The sequence below is a fragment of the Corylus avellana genome, chromosome ca7 (genome assembly GCF_901000735.1).
Source record: "Corylus avellana chromosome ca7, CavTom2PMs-1.0".
NCBI lineage: Eukaryota > Viridiplantae > Streptophyta > Magnoliopsida > Fagales > Betulaceae > Corylus > Corylus avellana.
In genome coordinates this window covers 8812911-8832932 of record NC_081547.1, presented here as the reverse complement: position 1 = coordinate 8832932, position 20022 = coordinate 8812911, and the positions used below count along the sequence as shown (strand labels likewise).

Below are 20022 nucleotides of genomic sequence, written 5' to 3'. Positions count from 1 at the left end.
GTTTGAACGCACCCATCAAACAAAACTCTCTGAAATTGATACAGGGAAGTGCATGTGCCTCCAATATCATTTAATGCGAAAAATTTAATGTCATGATCCGGAGAAAATGCTAACAAAATCTGCACCAAAATTATAGTTAGAGCTCATTGAAATCAGTTATTGTTGGGAATAATTTTGCACTACAAGCTCGTCAGATCTTGGGCCTCAAGACTAATAACAGGCCACAGAGTTATAATTAAAGTCATAAGATACAATCCAAGTGGCGTTCTATTGAAAGAATCTAGGTCAAGATGTCCTACTCAAAGTCTAAATTGGAGTAGGAACCCAAGTCCAATTCCAGCTCTCAAGACTACCAAATCAATTCAAAGAAGAAGATATATTTTAAGTATACCTCAACTCCTTAGCCTATAAATACGCCCCTACACATGGTATAAGAGCCTGTTTGGGATTACGTTTAAGAAATAGAGCTTTTAAGTTAAAAATAGCTTTTGGATAAAAACTTCATTTTTAAGTTTTTTGCCAAAAGTGCTTTTTGGCCATTTTTAAGTTTTTTGGACCCTTAAAAGCATTTTTAATTTTTTTACCAAATGAATGATTTTTTCTTCAAATAGACTTTTTGAGTGTTAAAAGCACTTTTAAACCTCTTAAATGCAATCCCAAATAGGCCATAAATCTCAGATTATCATACTCTCATAATCTCTCACACTCAAGAGTACTCAAACTCAAGTAGATTGAATTATTGAGTTTTGTGCATAGTATTGCTCTTCTCCACGGAACTGATTTAGGCATCGGAGTTTCCCTGGCATAGTGGCTGGGACGCTCTTGTTATTTTGTAGGAATTGTGTGAAAGTGAAGACGTATTGCAGATCTAGAACGCCCCAAAGAACGCGCACTACACATCGTGTCGAAAAGTATTCTAACAATTTGGCACTGTCTATGGAAAACACTATTTGTTTCTTATAAAAACAATTCGTCATGGTGGTAAGCACCCTGAGTAAAAACAAGTAACAAGAGACAACCCAATCAAAAAACAAGTCGTCCCCAGCAACAAGGAAAAAAACTTGGATAAAAACAAGTACAGGGAAAAAACCTTAAGTAAAACCAAGTAGTCCTCGAAGACAGGGAGAAAACCCTGAGTAAAAACAAGTCGTCCCAAAAATAGGGAGAAAACCTTGAGTAAAAACAAGTAGCGGGAGACAACCCGATCAAACAACAAGTCTTCCCCGAAGACAGGGAGAAAACCCTAAGTAAAAACAAGTCGTCTCCTAAAACAGGGAGAAAACCCTGAGTAAAAACAAGTTGTCCCCAGAAACAAGGAGAAAACCCTAGACAAGTAACGGGAGATAATTCGGTCAAAAAAAAGGAGACACCACAAGGCTAAGGAGAGCAATAGACTCGAAGAGAGGGTCGGATGTTGTCCTTGGATATGTTGAAGAGAGGGTCAGATGCCCCCTTTCGGATATGTTGAAGGGAGAATCGGATGTAACCTCCGGTTGTCTCGAAGAGAGGGTTGAATGTCACACTCAAATATGTTGAAGTGAGGGCCGGGTGTAATCCCCCGGGTATCTTGAAGGTAGGGTCAATGGTAACCCTCAGTCAAAGAAGAGAGTTGGAGGGTACTCTTGGGAATCAAAGCAATGTCGTGAACAAACGGAGATAAGGAGCTCTAGTTGCCGAGCTCAAAAGAGTCAATGTACACTCTGAGGAAGACATAAGTCTTGGACAAGACCAAACATCAAGTCATCGTGAGACCTTAACTTAAATTCTCATTACCCAAGTACCCGGGGTAAAGGAATTGGGGGGTAACTGTTGGGAATAATTTTGCACTACAAGCCCATCAGATCTTGGGCCTCTAGGCCAATAACATGCCCACAAAGTTATTAATTAAAGTCAGGAGATACAATCCAAGTGGGGTTCTATTGGAAGAATATGGATCAAGAAGTCCTACTCAAAGTCTAAATTGGAGTAGGAACCCAAGTTGAATTCCAGCTCTCAAGACGCCCAAATCAATTTAAATAAGAAGATCTAGTTCAAGTCTACCTCAACTTCTCAGCCTATAAGTAGGCCTCTACACAAGGTATAAATCTTAAACTCTCATAATCTCTCACACTCAAGAGTACTCTGACTCAAGTAAATTAAGTTGTTGAGTATTGTGTATAGTATTGCTCTTCTTCCTGGAACTGACTTAGGCATCAGAGTTTCCCTGACATAGTGGCTAGCAAATTTTTTTACGCACTTGTTATTTTGTAGCAATTGTGGGAAAGCGAAGATGTATTGCAGATTTAGAAGGCCCCGAAGAACACACAGTCCACACCATGTTGAAAACTGTTCTAAGAGTTATAAAGCTTAATCTCACATATTAAGGAATTAATGTCGGACTTAGCATTCGTGAGCACCTAGCATTTCCCCTATTTCTTGAACCCTTTCTAAGGGAATACCTACTTAGCAACTATTTATATAGGGAAAATGCACTTTACCTCTCTAAACTATCAATTAATTTGCACTTTTAACCCCAATGTTTAAAAAGTGACACTTTACCCCTAAAGTAATTAAGTTTTGGGGGTAAAGTGTCAACTCAGGGGGGTAAAGCGTCAATTCAAAATACTTAGGGGGTAAAGTATACTTCATGGGGGTCAAGTGTCAATGTCAGATACTTTGGGGGAGGTAAAGTCACTAAAGTGTCACTTTTTTAAACATTGTGGTTAAAAGTGTAAATGGGTGGATAGTTTAGGGGGACAAAGTCTATTTTCCCCTATTTATATTTATGTTGATCCATTGGGACCCATGATGTGCAAAATATCTCCCTAAATTAATAGGTAGATAATTGTACGTTTTACCTGTAAGTGCACAAGGTCAACATAGTAGTATATGGTGCAAGTACAGGATCATTCTCACGAGGATTGCTAAATTTATGTTTAAAAATAAATTCCTTAAGTAAAACAAAGATTGATTGTCTAAGTGATGATAATAAAAGGTAGGGCTTTGATATCCACCACTTATTATATTTAGCTAATATAACAATATGCCAATACTTTGATCATGTTATGCATATCTAATGTTTGTCAACCTAAGGGCATGGCGTATACTCCTAAGGCTATAGATTTTCCTAAGCAACGAGTTAGGCATGGCGTATAATCTAACTCTTTTCTTTTCTAAGGGATTTAGCATGGTGTATACTAAGTTGTTCCTTAGGAAAGCATATGTTCTAGGAAATCGACAAACACATGAGGCCTAGGGCATGGTATATACTCTCGGTTCCCCATGTTGATTAACCCAAGAATCGCGGTGTGGATTCTTTTGTTACTTATGTTAAACCCAAGATTCGGCCATCCAAATTGATTTAACTAACTAGTCCATACCATATGCATATGTTGATCAGGCACACACATATGAGGAATTCATGCAAGTAGGTATTAATCAAGTTAAATAGCACAACAAGATCATCACAAGGGCGCCAATATTAAAATATTAACTAAACATAACTAGGGCTTCAATCTAGCCCTACTAATTAAATTATCTACACATAAAATTGATGTTAAACATCTTCATAAATAAAAGAAAAGAAAAGAAAAGAATAAATCCGAGACTTGAACTTCAAGAGCTCTTCTTCTTCTCCTTACAAAGCATACATATTCTAAAGGCTTAAGGGTCTATTTATAAGCTTTAGAAGTCCTTGACAAAGTAGTAAACCTAGGGATTTCGTACTGTTTCAAAACCTATTACACTTGGGAGTTGGAAAACCCTATTATGGAAAGAATGACAATCTGGCCGCCACTTGATATATCTCTTGCGCACGGGTGCGATCGATCGCAACCCGTGTGCGCTCGATCGCAGGTCTGTGATCAATCCTCTTCTAGCATGCGCTCGATCGCTCCTAGCCTGAATTGTGCTTTGTCTTCTCGGGTACTGCGCTCGATCGTAGGTACCCTGTGATCGATCGCAGTGTTAGAGAGTTCCCAATTTTCCATCCTCTCTTTTTTGAGCCCAAATCATCTAGATTTACTTCATTTTCTTCCAAAAGCCTACAAAAGTATGAAAAACACAAAAATGAATTAAAATGACCTAATTAACTAAAACCAAAGGATTAAAACATGTAAGTGAAGAGCTAAAAATATAAATATTTTAGCACTTATCAACCCGCAAAGATTATTTTCTCATATAGATCCGGTTGGGAAAGGATGTCTCAAAAACATACGTTATCTTGCCATAAACATGAACATGGAAATTTAGAGCAAAGAACTTTAGCAAGATCCTATTTTAATTATATTTTTTTAACCTATCAATCTTTATGTACTTATTCATTTCCTTATTTTTTTAAACCTAGAAACATATGTATATTTTTTTTGTGGATATGTCAAAAAAAAAAAAAAAATTATTCATTTCCTTATTTGATTAAATTCGAAATTCAGATATACTAAATTTCTTGTTTGTGCTAAATTCCTCAATATTATTTTATTTGTATTTATTTATTTATTTTCTTTTATTTGTGCATTCAGAACACTTTGCCTATTAATATTAGGATACAAAGAAATCCTAATTGATTTAGATTTCAAATATATTTTGGTATTTGCTTATATATAATAGGGAAAAATATAAAAAAGCCCCCCAACTACCAGCTGTTTTCGATTTAGCCCCCTAATGTACCAAAAGTGATAAAGTAGCCCCCAAAACTACTAAACTATTGCATTTTGGCCACTTTGTCAGTCAAAATCATCAATTTGGATGGAAACTACAAAACGACGTTGTTTTATTACGGGTAAGTTACTACAATGCCCTTTTATGAAAAAAAATTTTTTTTGGAAAAAATATAAAAAAGCCCCCCAAACTACCAGTTGTTTTCATTTTAGCCCCATAATGTTCAGAAAATGATAAAGTAGCCATCCAACTACCAAACAGTTGCAATTTGGTTACTCCGTTAGTCATTACTGTCAAATATGATGAAAAATTCAAAACTACGTCGTTTTGACAAGGGTAAGTTACTAAAATGCCCTTTTAGAAAAAAAAAATCATATTAAAACAAACACGGAAAATGGCGCCGTTTTGCTTGAAATTAGGGTTTCCTTATACTTATCAAAACGGCGCCGTTTTAGTAAGTGTTAAGAATTAAAAGAAAAAACCTTAGACCCCACACAGAAAAAACCCCCAACCCCAGTTTATCTCTCTCCCCCAAACCGCCGGCCACCATGTCGTTCTATCTCCGGCAACCTTCTCCCTCAAGTGAAAAAAATGCAACGCCCTTCTCTCTCTCTCTCTCTCAAAACCGGCTGCCCTTGCCACCACCATCCATCACCGCCGGCCACACCATCCAGTGGTTACGAAGTGTCACGGAAAAATTCTTACCCATTGTCGAAATCAAACAAAAAAACCACGTTCGTAGATAAACAACACCGATCCGAAAGCTATACCATGAAATACAATAAAAAGATTGAGTTATGGGTAAGATTTATAGGCTGCCGGAAATAGAACAACGTGGTGGCTGGTAGTTTTGGGGAGAGAGATAAACTGAGATTGGGGGTTTTTTCGTGGGTCACCTGCGTGGGGTCTAGGGTTTTTTCTTTTAATTCCTAGCACTTACCAAAACGGTGCCGTTTTGGTAAGTGTAAGGAAACCCTAATTTCAAGCAAAACGGCGCTATTTTGCTTGCTTGTTTTAATATGATTTTTTTTTCTTCCAAAAAGGGTATTTTGGTAACTTACCATTACCAAAATGACGTAGTTTTAAATTTTTCATCATATTTGACGGTAATGACTAACAAAGTGGCCAAATTGCAACTGTTTGGTAGTTTGTGGGCTACTTTATCACTTTCTGAACATTATGGGGCTAAAATGAAAACAGCTGATAGTTTGAGGGGCTTTTTTATATTTTTTCCAAAAAAATTTTTTTGTCATAAAAGAGCATTGTAGTAACTTACCCGTAACAAAACGACGTCGTTTTGCAATTTCCGTCCAAACTGATGGTTTTGACTAACGGAGTGGCCAAAATGCAATAGTTTGGTAGTTTGGGGAGATTACTTTATCACTTTTGGAACATTAGGGGGCTAAATCGAAAACGGCTGGTAGTTTGGGGTTTTTTTTTATTTTTTTATTTTTTTTTTATTTTTTTTTTCCTATATAATATTAAAAGAGACATTTGTTAGCATTTTAGATTGCCATAGATAATATTAGCATTTTAGCATTTTTTTGGTATTTGCTTATATTTAGTGCATTCATAACACTTTGCCATGAAGATGTCAAATTAGTTTATGTTTATTTGTACAAAAAATTAAAATTAAGCTAATTATGTAAACGGTTCTAGCTAGAATAAACTAATATAGGCACATATTTCGATTACCGCTCTGTCCATGGTTCTCCACAAACAACTTCTTAATTTTATTTCTTCCTCACTTACCTAATTATGTAAAGTTTTGGATTAAGATTGAATAGTTTGTTGACTGCCTTACCTTCACTTTAGGTAAAAAGGCTTTGTATTTAAAGAATATTCAGTTACGAAGGACAATGATATTGTTGAAAGCTGTTTTAAAAAAGTAAACTATAAAACAAACTCATATGTGGTTTGTTGAACGGTGTGCTTATCTTGTTCGGGATCCTTAATTAATTAGTTGTCCTTAGATGAGATGATGTTGCAGACATATCCTTGAATAAATAGGATATACTATTCAGAAATATTGAGAGAAGCTTGCAACTTTGCTTTCCAATGGCCAATACCAAAGTAATTAGAAGATGCATATTTTTCTTGCTAGCCCTATCTTTTGTGCTGAGTGATAGATTTGTTGGTGGAAGAAGGATTGGGGCCAAGGAAAGCAAAGAGTTTGTTAGGCATAAAGGAACTGTCAAAACTATTGAGGTCATAATGAATATATTACATCTTTCTTAATTTTTAATTTTAATTTTAATTCTAGATAGTCTCTTTCTTTCTTCTTCTTCTTTTTTAATTTTAATTTTCTATCTTGCTTATCAATGGTTTAGTAATTAAAAATCTTTCCAGGGTAAAGATGGTGACATAATAGATTGTGTAGATATCTATCAACAACCTGCTTTCGACCATCCATTACTCAAGAATCATACGATACAGGTTAATTTCTTTAATATTGTTTTTCTAATTGACATTTTACGGTACTATGTAGTTGCTTTATTATTGTCATGTTTAAATGATTTGTATAATTGAAAACATACTTAAAATGAATAGCTAAAATGTTATAATTTTTAGTAACGTTTTTTCTTCTTTTTGGTTGAGATGTCTTTTCATATAGAGAAATGATTATTCCCCTTCTCATTGGTGGTTTCCGGTCAAACTTTTGAAAATTTACTATTGGATTTGTAGTATCATTGAATTTGTGGGACCAGATCCACAAATCCACAGTATCCACCAATAGCATGTTTCTTTCACATAATGACGGGTAAATTGTAATTTTGTTTGTGGTTAATTAATCAGATGGAACCCAGTTTCATTCGAAAGGTAACAAATGAAGAATTATACAATGCCGAGCTATTCCAAGGTTGGCATGAGGATGAAGAATGCCCTGAAGGAGCAATCCCAATTAGACATGCCCGACCGGGTGAATATTCTGCCCACCGTACTATAGCCCCACTTGCACATCGGAAAGAGCTTAATATCCGCCGTAATTATGATACTACAGGGCATGAGGTATATCACATTTCCGAACGACTATTGTTTTCACATGTATTATCATGACATTTTAGAATTCCTTAAACTAATCTCAAATTATTTTTCTTCGATTTATTGATCAATCTTTTTTTTTTTCCCTCCTTTTAACATACGAATTATATTTGAAATTAGTATGCCCAAGCTCATTTGAGTCCTGGCAACTACAATGGAGCACATGCAACAATTAACTTGTGGAGCCCTCAAATAATGGATGGGGACTTTAGCCTTGCTCAAATATGGGTTGTGGCAGGTCCGGACAACGAACTAAACACCATTGAAGCCGGATGGCGGGTAAGTTTGTCAACCAAATATAATCCTTCCTAGAAAGAAAAACGTCAATTACTTTTGATTTTGAGTGTAATTTAATATAAATGTTGAAACAATTAAAAACTTTTTGATTTTAGATGTGGAGGAGAAAATTGATGTCATAATGAAATTCAAAACAAATTTCATGTAACATATCAATCAATCATTTGCATTACAATTTCTCACCAATAATTAAATTCATGTTCCAGGGTGATAATCACAACGGGCAACCCAGGTTTTTTGTATACTGGACTGTAAGTTGGCTCATTTCCTTCCATGATATTGTTAAATCACTTTTTATTTTAAAAGCTTAAGCTGATAGAAAGAGATAAATTTAATCATTTAATTAAAACTTTAACATTTTCCCTTAAGCGTAGGCTCAAATTTGCTTTTAATAGGTGTGGCCCAACATGTGAAATATTTAATTTTAAAATGGGCATAAGTTCGAACTCTAACTTTGTCAATTCACTCCCTATTTAATTACAATATTTCACGTGTTGGGCCTCCGTTATTAATAGGAAGTTTGAGCTGAAGCATGAGGGAGAGTGTTAAGTATTAATTTATAATTAAATTTACCTCTTTCTATCCCACTTATACTTTTGAGATAAATAGTGAAACTTAAATTTGCATTAGGAATATCCATCAAAGCACTATCAAACGAAATGATAATCTAGAGTTTCGAGCTAATCATTGCCATGCACGTGTTAAATCTTTAATTAATGTTGCATATATTGTTAAGTAAAACTGACTAATTAACCAAGCTTTGTTGTAAAGCGCGACGCGTATGATAAAACTGGGTGCCAAAATCTTGACTGCCCTGGTTTTGTGCAAGTAGACCGAAAATTTGCAATTGGTTCTCCCCTAAATCCCGTTTCAACCTACGAAGGGACGCAACACGATATAGGGGTAACCATATACAAGGTACGTAATTCATATACACAAGCCCCTTTTTTGAAATTTTTAGAGGTACGCAAATTAGGCTAAATTTGCCAACTTACAATATGAATCAGGATAAGGGAAATTGGTGGCTACAAGTGCAAAATCAGGCTATTGGATATTGGCCTCATTCCATATTCACACATTTAGCAAATGTGGCTACCTCACTCAGTTGGGGTGGAGAGATTTATTCCTCAGGGAAAGAGGGTCATCACACATCAACTGATATGGGGAGTGGACATTTTCCTAGTGAAGGCTATGGAAAAGCAAGTTATTTTCGCAATATTCAATACATTAATAGCAATGGCAAATTCATTGACGCTGGTGAGGAATTGCATCCAGATACAACAAAGTCTTCTTGCTATGATATAAGACTTGTGACCGATCAGAATGGTGGCAGTGGAACCCAATTCTACTTTGGGGGTCCTGGGTATTCAGCAACATGTCCTTAGAAGGGAAGAAGAAAAAATGATGGTATTAATACTAATGAATCACATGTTGGAGGGATTAAAATTTCTTGAAAAAGATATCAGCACAATTTGTGCCACCCAATTATTGTATTATAAGTAATATCCTTAATAAGCATTCCTTAAGTTTTTTGTGCTTATACTTAAATGTCAAATGAAGATGATCAAAGGAAAGAAAAAAAAAAAAAAAAAAAACTAAAGAAAAATCAAAATCTCCAAATATTGGATGAACAATTAATGTGGTCATTAATTAATTAATTAATTTTTTTTTCTACAAAATGAGATTGTTAATTTCCTTTTCTTTATAAGTGAGTGATTTTATTTCATACTCTAACAAGGGAAGATTTTTCTGCAAAATACCACTTTATATGTGGCACACTAGAAGTTTGAATGTGCCCATCAAACAAAACTATTTGAAATTGATACAGGGAAGTGGATGTGCTTCCAACATCAACTAATGTAAAAATGTTAATGTCATGATCCGGGGAAAATGCTAACAAAATCTGCACCAAAGCTACAATTAGAGCTTCTTGAAATTCTCGTCTATTAAGGAATTAATGTAGGATTTATCAACAATGAAATATATAAGCTTAATCTTTTAAGGGAATGGCTTAGAATGGTTACAAATGGCATTCTAAAATGCTACAAATGTCTCTTTAAATCTAATAGATATAAGCACAAGTCAAAATATATCAGAAATCTAAATAAAATAGGAATTCTTTGTTTCCTAATATTAATAGGTAAAGTGTTATGAATGTGCAAATCAAATAAAAATAATAAATACGAATCAAATCGTATTGAGGAGTTTAGCACAAACAAGAAATTTAGTATAACTGAATTTTAGGATTTAATCGGATAAGGAAATAAATTTTTTTGGAGGGAATTCTTTCATCTTCATTCCATAATAAGAGATTCAGAGCATAAAGCTCTTATAGAGAAACATAGCCAAAAGTTATGAAAGTACAATATTGTAGATACACTGAAAATCTAACAATCAAAAATGTATTTACCTCCTCTGATTCAACCCTGTACACACTTCATTTAAGGGGCAAATCTACTTTGGACAGACTAGATCTGAATACATGGGTAGGTCTTGTCCCTAAAGAATCAAGCTTTATTGATCCGGCCGTGAGACAAACCCCTCACACCGAAACTATCCCTCCTCAGCTTAAAAGTCAGGATAACACAACAAAACAAGAACAAAACAAAGAAAACCAGTATCAATGGCAAGATCTAGCAAGAAAATGGCTGAGGAACTAGAGAGAGGCTAAAGAGAGGCTAGGGTTTATTATTCCAATTACAATGGATAAGGAAGTAAATAAATACCCAGACATTGAAAAAAGGGATCCTGCTAAAGTTCATGTTTATGGAAATATAACATGTTTCTGAAACATCCTTTCCCAACCGGATCTATAAGAGAAAATAATCTCTGTGGGTCCCAATGGATCGAAATAAATATAAAAAATTGCTAAGTGTTCCCTTCTAAACTAAAAAAATTAAAGCAAAATTTTGAAATGTGGATGCACCAACACATTTTGTGCAACACTCAGTAGTTATTAAGTTGGCCGACACTCGGTAGTTTCATACTTGTGTGCATAAAAGTTCAATTGTTCTGCAACAAATTTACTAACAATGATTAATAAATGGTAGGTTGAAAAAGTATTTAATTTATGTATCTTTATTATTTAAAAAGAAGAACTTTGAAAAATCCAATTTCTTTTTGTTTACTGTTTCAGATGACAGAATAGAAACAACTGAAAATTCAATATCTTTCTTTCAAAACAACATTTCAACAAACAAAATAATTCTTGTAGTAGTTTTAGAACTTTTCTTTCAAAAATAACATATCTGTAAGGAAACAATTGATATTAATTGATACAGTAACAAAAGAAACACAATTCAATATTGTTAGTATTTTTGTCGGAACGGGAAGCAAGGCCATCCGAATGGGAAGATTTCCTGAGAGCCTCGTCCATACCAGCCTATACCTTGTCCGGACACCCAGTGTACTTTAAGCTAATTACGTGGGTTAAGTTTAGGGGTTCTTAGTAGCCTACATATATTCTCCTCCAGAGAACTGTAAAGCTACGAATTCTGCCTTAAAGTTTGTGAGAGACTAAGCTAAGAGAGGTTTTATGTATGTGAGCTAGAAAATGTTTCTCTCTTAGAGTGATTGTTATCATGAAGTTGTATTCTATAAACAACGGTTGAGAAGTTTATCGAAAGCATCCGATAAAGGAAAATCATGTGAAGAAGATTATGAGCTAGGAGACGAGTTGGAGGCTTGTCGATCTTACAGAGCCAAGGACTTGCAAAGGGTGTAAGTATCCCCGTGTCTATAATTTTTGAAATATTTTCTTATAGTGATTTCCTAGGTTTGGCTGCCCCGGTGAGGTTTTACTTTTAAAACGGTTTCTAAAAGGTTTCTTCTTCATCACCAAAATTTCTGTGTGTGCATGATTTATTGCTTTACATATTTTGGTGATTGAATTGCTTATTACTTCATTATTTTAATTCCGCATATATTGGTTGAACACTCAGATTATTCCTATTTGAGTTTGTATTGGAGAGTTATTAGTTTTTCAATTAGTATCAAAGCAGGTTCACTCCATGAAGGATTAAATTCCTGAGTGTGATCTTAGACTCCTTGTTTAAGATGTCTCAAACTCTTATCATTGTGTATAATTTTGATGGATCTAATTATGGCTATTGGAAGTCCCGTATGAGATTTTTCTTAAAATCCATAAACGTTTGGTCTGTCATCGAATCTGGATGGAAAACTCTAGATAAGCCGACAGTCGAATGGTCTAATCCGAAAAAGAAACTCGTATGGCGAATGAAAAAGCTATAAATGCCATATGCTTGGCAATCTCACAAAGTGGATTTTCCAAAATTTCAAATCGTGATGGTGCCAAGGATGCATGGGAGATCCTAGAAACTACATATGAAGGTACACAACTGGTTAAATCTTCAAAACTTCAAATGTTAGTTTCTTAGTTTGAGGGAATCAGAATGTTAGAGGATGAGACATTTAATGATTTCTATGGAAAACTTTAGTGAAACGCGAAATTCCTTGATGAACATAGGAAAGAAAGTGTCTAACACTAAGTCAATCAAACCATGAGGATAGAAGAATTAGTTGGTTCTCTTCAAACTTATGAGTTTTCTTTTCCTCAACCTAAGAAAAACAAGGATCTTGCCCTTAGAAATCTTAGAAAAAACTCCGATGAATTGTCTGATAAGGAGTCACCAAATAATGAGGAACTTGCCTTGATAGCCAGATGGTTTACGAAAATGAACATAAAATTTACAAGAGATTTGGAAAACAAAAAGATAATACTCACAAGAGAAATGAAAGAGACCCACGTAGTCCAAAATGTTATGAGTGTTGTGGCTATGGTCATGTTTGCAAGGATTGTGCAAATCTCAAGAATAATAAGACAAAAGAGCCAAAAGCTTTCAATATTACCTTAAGTGACACGGATGAGGAGGTCCTTGATGAAAATGCCAATTATTTAGCTTTTGGTGTGTCTTATGAGTCTGATGATTCTAAACTCTCTGATATACAGTCTACTTCTGATAATTAATCTAAAAGGGAAAATGATCTTCAAAACTCTTTCGACAATATGTTGGAAAAATTCTCTATGTTGAGAAATGATAATTTGAAAATCGTGAAGGATGTTAAGGATCCTGTGTTCGAAAGGGATAAATTACTGAAATCCTTGAGTGATTCACATGCTGTTTGCAATACTCTTAAATCTAAAAATCATGTGTTAAGTGCTAAGACTAATCCTTACAAAATGATCCGAATGAATCTAGAAATCACTTGAGAAAATTTTCTCGTGGAAAGCTTGATAAAATGTTTCATGTACAGAAGCATTCTAGTCACAGATCTGGGTTAGGATTTGATAAAACGGCTAATGTGTCTTCTAACCTTACTTTTACTTCAAAGGCAATTTTTGTTAAACCAGTGAAAGTAGAAAAATCTTCAATTGAAGGAAATCACACCGCTGCTCCGACTCCACAAGGTAAGAAAGGTAAGAAAATTTATGTTGAGCCTCATGTATCTTACCCTAAGCCTAGAGTCGTACTTCCTCCTAGCCCTAGGAAATTACCTTCTCAACGGTTTGTCCTTACATGTCATCATTGTGGAAAAGTTTGTCGTATTCGACCTAACTGTTTTAAATTGAAAACCTATGTGCATAAAAGTGAGATTTCCTATTCTAGGAAAGATTGTGAGGGTTTGTTTATGATGATGAAAGAAGTTTTACCTAGGTTAGATGAGTTTGAGAAAAGTCATAAATCTGGATCTAAGATCACTCAAGTATGGGTTAGGAAGGATGATACCACTCACTCATTGAGGGGGAGTGGTAGTGATCTCACCTTAAGTTAGGTGAGTCTAGGATTGGTTGTCTTGCATACTTTTGCATATCCTAGAGTATGTTATTTCTCTTATGCATTGCATTATTTTTTTCTTGGTTTTTGTATATGCATTGCATTTTTCTTTTTGTGTGCATTTTTGTGTTGAAATAATTCAAAAAGGCAAAAATATTTTGCTTTGGTTGCCTCTTTCATACTTTTGTCATATGCACCTTGATAGTCCATTATTTTCTCATGCATTTTTTTATGGATTTAATTCCTTGTGTCTTAGAATGTCCCTAATATGCATTAGATGAAGAATTGTTTCATTGGACTAGTTTTGTAGTTACCTAAAGCCTAAGCTTATGTGGTACGTTTTTCCTATGCTTAAACCTTTGCGCACATTTAAGCTTAAATTGAGTTTATTCTTAACTTTAAATGTGAGTTGTGTTAGGTATCTATATGAGGAGGTTTGACTAGTTGTATCTATCAAATTGACCATATGCTAGTTGAACCTAGGGCTTAAATACTCCAGCATTCCTCTAATTATGTTGAGCACCAAATGATTAAAGACACTTTCTCAAAGAGAAAACTAGTGAAACAAGAAAACAAAAGATCATATTTCAAAAGAAATTTATTTCACTGTGTCAAGTAAAAAAAAAAAAAGAAAAAAAAAGAGGAATGTATTGGATAAGAGTACTAGGCCCTAATATGATAAGGTTTGACTTTTGATATGATACACGTGTTGGTGAAACCTACTCCTCATTTGTAAGTTGTTAATTCTACTCAATGGATGGCTTACACACATGGCACACAAGCATGGGTTGAATGAAACATTTTTCATTGCTTGTGTTAAACAAGATGATGTTCTTGTCATTTCAAGTCTCATGTATATTTTGAATATTTTGAGATATTTTGAGATATTCACTACTTAAAAACATTAGTCATTGATGTGTGTGTAATGTGTTTTTACTTGACTGTTAGGGGGGAGAACTTTTTTATTTCAAAGTTCTCGCTGATATTGAGTCATGCATTGAGGGGAAGTTTTTTGTTTACGTTATTCATGATCTTGCATTTAATACTTCATGCATTTTTTCAAAGTTTAATCATTAGTATCTTTGAGTTCGTGATATCCTTGAGCATTCTTGTTTCACATATGTTTGATGTATTTTGTGAGTTTTTTAGGAAACAAGAGACCTTTTGTCAATTTGTGACAAAAATATCGGAAGATGATGGGGGATGTTAGCCAACCATGAGAACTCTGATGTGCTTTTAATTGAGATACTGGGTTGTCTCGGGTTATTGGTTTTTATCTCCGAATTGCCAAAGGTGGAATTTGTTAGTATTTTTGTTGGCTAAATTCGGTAACCAAAATGTAAATCTCTTTGTACTGGAAGTGCCAAAAATAATCTCCAAGTTGGACCGTCCAAACGGGAAGATTTCCCGAGAGCCTCATCTGAAGTTTCGTCTGCAAGTCGTACGGACGCTATTTTCCCAAGAGCCTCGTCTGAAGTCTCATCTACAAGCCGTCCGGACGAGCCGCGACAGAAAACTAAGGTTTAGTGTGTTTAAACTAGTTCTGTCCGGACAAGGTGCCTATACCTTGTCCATATGCCCAGTGTATTTGAAGTGAATTACGTGGGTTAATTTTATGGGTTTTTAGTAGCTTATATATATATATATATATTCTCCTCTAGAGAACTGTAAAGCTACGAATTCTACCTTAGAGTTCGTGAGAGGCTGAGCTAAGAGAGGTTTTATGTATGTGAGCTAGAAAACGTTTCTCTCTTAGAGTGATTGTTATTGTGAAGTTGTATTCTATAAACAACGGTTGAGAAGTCTATTGGAAACGTCCAATAAAGGAGAATCACGTAAAGAAGATTGTGAGCTAGGAGACGAGTTTGAGGTTTGTCGATCATATAGAACCAAGGACTTGCAAAGGGTTGTAAGTGTTCCCGTGTCTGTAATCTCTGAAATATTTTCTTATAGTGGTTTCCTGGGTTTGGCAAGCCCGAGGTTTTACTTTTAGAACGGTTTCTAAAAGGTTTCATCTTCGTCACCAAAATTTCTGTGTCTGCATGATTTATTGCTTTACATATTTTTGTGATTGAATAGCTTATTGCTTCATTATTTTAATTCCGCATATATTGGTTGAATACTCAGATTATTCCTACTTGAGTTTGTATTAGAGAGTTATTAGTTTTCAAATATTTATAGCATAAAAATAAGGGTTAAATGTCTTTTTAGTATTTAGTGTTAACATCTTTATCTTTTCTCACTTAAGTTAATTTTATTTTGTATCATAAAAAAATTAAAAACTAAAAAATTTAAAATAATTAAGAATAAAATAAAAGAAAGAAATAAAGGAATAATAATAAGAGCAATCAAGAAAAGGCGTGGAGAGCAATCAAGCAAACCTAGAGGGATTTGCCGACAAATCATGAGAGAATACGCACAGGTAATTAATGCAACAGAGAAAAGGGAAACAAATTCATCCCTAGCTACCTAACTCCATCTTATTTAGAGAGTAATTTGATGAGTTGGGAGGAGTCTTTGGCGCTGTTGAAGTGGAGCTACCCTCCGATGGCAAGGGGCCAAACACAATCTCTCAACAATTGTCTTCATTTTTGGCCATCCGTCAATTTGCTAAACATGAACGAGTGTGAGCCTCCTAAGGTCACCATAGTTCTAGAAGATATGAACAATATAAATGAAATAGTAAGTTGTATATGTTGAACAACGATTGTTTATAAGTTACGAATTCGAGGACCATATTACATACCAACAAGCATCTAAGACTCGACTACTAACAAAGCCTACACTATAAAAAAACCCTCATTTTGTGATGTGTGAATAGGGTGAAATTAAAAAAAGAAAAAGAAAAAGGGCACCTTTAATCTTCATTTTACTATAAAAACCTAAGAGGTGTCATTTAAACAGTAGAACGGCACCCCAGAGGGGGCATGTCGTTTCATTGTTCAAACAACGTGCCCCTTGGGCCACGTCGTTTGAACAGTACAATGTCGTCACTATCTTTGACGACGTTGTACTACTTAAAAGAGGTGGCCCAAGGGGACCGCGTTGTTTAAACAGTGACGCACGTTGGTGCCTAGACTGCCTGGGGGAATGCACCCTACATGCAGGCGTGAAACCCCCCTCCCCCCCTCACCATTTCTCTCTCACTCCCTCTCACTCTCTGATCATCAGCTCTCTCACTCTCCCACTCTCTCAAAGCTCTCTCAATCTCTCCGGCTATCTCTCTCTTCGGCCAACAAGTAAGCTCACTCTATATATATATTTTAAAAAAAACAAATTTTGTTTAAATTTATATTTATATTGGTAATACGGGAAGATTTTAGATTTATGTGTAGATTTTAGATTAATTTGTGTTTGGAATTTAGAAATTAATTGTGGGAATTTTCATTATTATAATTTTGTTTAGGTTATTTAACTTTAGACTATATTATATATATAAAGAAAAAAACCTAGATTGTTTTTTAGATTTTAGATTTTATATCCCTAATTAGGGTTATATTTACACAAGTTTTTAATATTTATAGGTTTAAATTTGTAAATTTTATAGGTTTAAATTGATAAATGTTATAGGTGTTAATTTGTAAATATTATAGGTTAAATTGATTAATTTTATAGGTTTAAATTGATTAAAAGAATTCGGAAAAAATACACTTCACCCTCCTCTAGTATCCATGCATTTACAATTTTGCCCCCAATGTCTAAAAAGTGACATAGACCCCCTCCCCCAATGTTAACACAAAACCCCCATCCTTTTATTTTGGCCGTCACTTTGGACGGAACCCAAGTCACATGCGTCGCACATGACACATTTCAGGGGGGTAAAGTGTAAACATAAATATAAACATAAAAAATAAAAAAATTCAACTTTTTTTTAAAAGAAAAATGCTTATTTAAAAAATAAATAATTAATTAAACTAAACTGAAACAAAAAAAAAAAACTCAGGTTAATTACCTTTTTAGTACCATGGTTCTCATTTGTTTTTAATTTTTTTCTCACCTAGATTACAAATCGTATAATATATGGTACATGACTTATGGGAAAAGACCAACTTCGTACTTTTGTCACATTCTGTTAGCCCAAACTAACGGTCTGCCACATGTCACCCCAATAAAATGCCATATCTCCTAAAAAAATAAAAAAAAAAATAAAAAAACAATTAAAAAATATAAGCCCTAAAAAAAAAATTGAAAAAATTATGAGCCACCCCATTTTGTTCTTTGGGGGTGGTTTCGGCCCATTTTATTTTTTAAGGACATGTTGCATTTTTTGGGGGTGACACATGGCAGTCCGTTAGTTTGGGCTAACAGAATGTGATGGAGGTACTAAGTTGGTCTTTTCCCATAACTCAGATATCATCTACGATATGATTTGTAACCTATGTGAGAAAAAATAAAAATAAAAAAGTGAGAACCTTGGCACTAAAAAGGTAATTAACCCGAGTTTTTTTGTTTTCATTTAGTTTAATTTTTTTTTTTGAATAAGCTTTTTTATTTATTTATTTTTTTTAAAAAAAAAAAGAAGAAGAAAAAGTTGATTTTTTTTTTTTTTTTTTTAATGTTTACACTTACCCCCCCGAAGTGATTTATGCTTACAATTTACCCCTCGAGGGCATTTTCAAACTTTTTGGTTGAAAAGTGTCGTGCCACGCACGTGACTTGGGTTCTGTCCAAAGTGACAGTCAAAATAACTGGATGAGGGTTTTGTATTAACGTCTGAAACTTTGGAGGAGTCTTATGTCACTTTTTAAACATTGGAAGCAAAATTGCAAATGCATGGATAGTTCAGGGAGGTAAAGTGTATTTAACCCAAAAAATACCTAGATTATTTTTTAGATTTTACAAATTTAGCTCCCCTAATTAGGGTTAAATTTACACAAGTTTTATAAATTTATAGCTTTACATTTGCAAATGTTATAGACTTAAATTGATAAATTTTATAAGTTTAAATTGATTAAAAAAAATACCTAGATTGCTTTTTAGATTTTACAAAGTTAGCTGCCCTAATTAGGGTTAAATTTACACTAGTTTTATAAATTTATAGGTTTAAATTTGTAAATCTTATAGGTTTAAATTGATAAATTTTATAAGTTCAAATTGATAAAGAAATACCTAGATTATTTTATTTTATTTTTTTGATTTTAGAGTTTAGCTCCCCTAGTTAGGGTTATATTTACACAAGTTTTATAAATTTATAGGTTTAAATTTGTAAATTTTATAGGTTTAAATTAGAATTAAGAAAATTCTAATTAAATAAATTAAAATGGTGGGCTACATATATATAACATTAACTAAAACTAATTCTAAAATTCCCGATATGAATTTGGTAAAACTGTATTAATTACCATGATATTTAACTAATTGTAAGTATATAACGAATGATGATGTTATTATTATTTAGTAGTTTATTACATTTTTAATGCAATGAAAGTGTTAGCTAGTTATAGATGATACATGATATCATAAATTACTTTACGATTACATCTTCTATGTTTATAATGTAGTCAAATTATGGACAAGAGTTGGATGACAAAGTTTAAAAGTTCGAAGGAATATATGGACAGCGTTAAGTCCTTTGTGAACTTTGCAATTAGAAACTCTAGAAGCCCTAAGTCAATTCACTGCCCATGTAAAAAGTGTCGCTTGAAAATGCGACTAGGGCCATGTGAAGTATACGACCACTTGACATGGGTACCAGAAATGTTGACCACATACACGGACTGGATATGGCATGGCCAACTGAATGACATCCTTTTCGCGAGAACCACCATTTTTAATTTACGGTTTTCAAAAAGAGAAATCATTTTCTAAAGATTAAAGCAATTTTTCTAGTCTAATCAAAAGCATTTTGGATTGTACAAAACACTAAAAAATACAATATATATATATATATATATTTTACACCTCAAACGAAGTGTAAATAACATCAATATCAAAGACCCATGAGTGTCCTCTAATATGTGATTGAAGTGGTTCTAACAAGGTAGTGATCAGAGTCACAAGTTATTTTTAGAAACTAGTTTGCAGTTAAAAATTTCATTCCGTTGTCCAAGGTTTCCCCATAAATGACATCTAAATATAGTTGTTCTTTTATCACTTCCTTAATTTGGTACTTGAACAAGCTAATTATGTAAAGTTTTGGATTCCTAAAATTGAATGGCTTGTGACTACCTTGCCTTAAATTAAGTAAAAGCTTTCTATTTATATATATCTTTGTGAAACCAGTTTACGTAGATATGATAAACCTTACAACAAA

At 34.0% G+C, this 20022-nt stretch overlaps 1 protein-coding gene across 1 annotated transcript; it reads left to right on the top strand.

Moving 5' to 3' along the window:
- Positions 1-6972: 6972 nt before the first annotated feature.
- Positions 6973-9359, top strand: LOC132187831 (protein neprosin-like; the record flags this gene model as incomplete). The annotated part of the gene is made up of 6 exons (XM_059602267.1): positions 6973-7071; positions 7432-7644; positions 7798-7956; positions 8181-8225; positions 8746-8892; positions 8982-9359. Coding segments are annotated over 6 exons (1041 nt in total), but the record flags the coding sequence as incomplete, so codon positions are not given.
- Positions 9360-20022: the final 10663 nt, after the last annotated feature.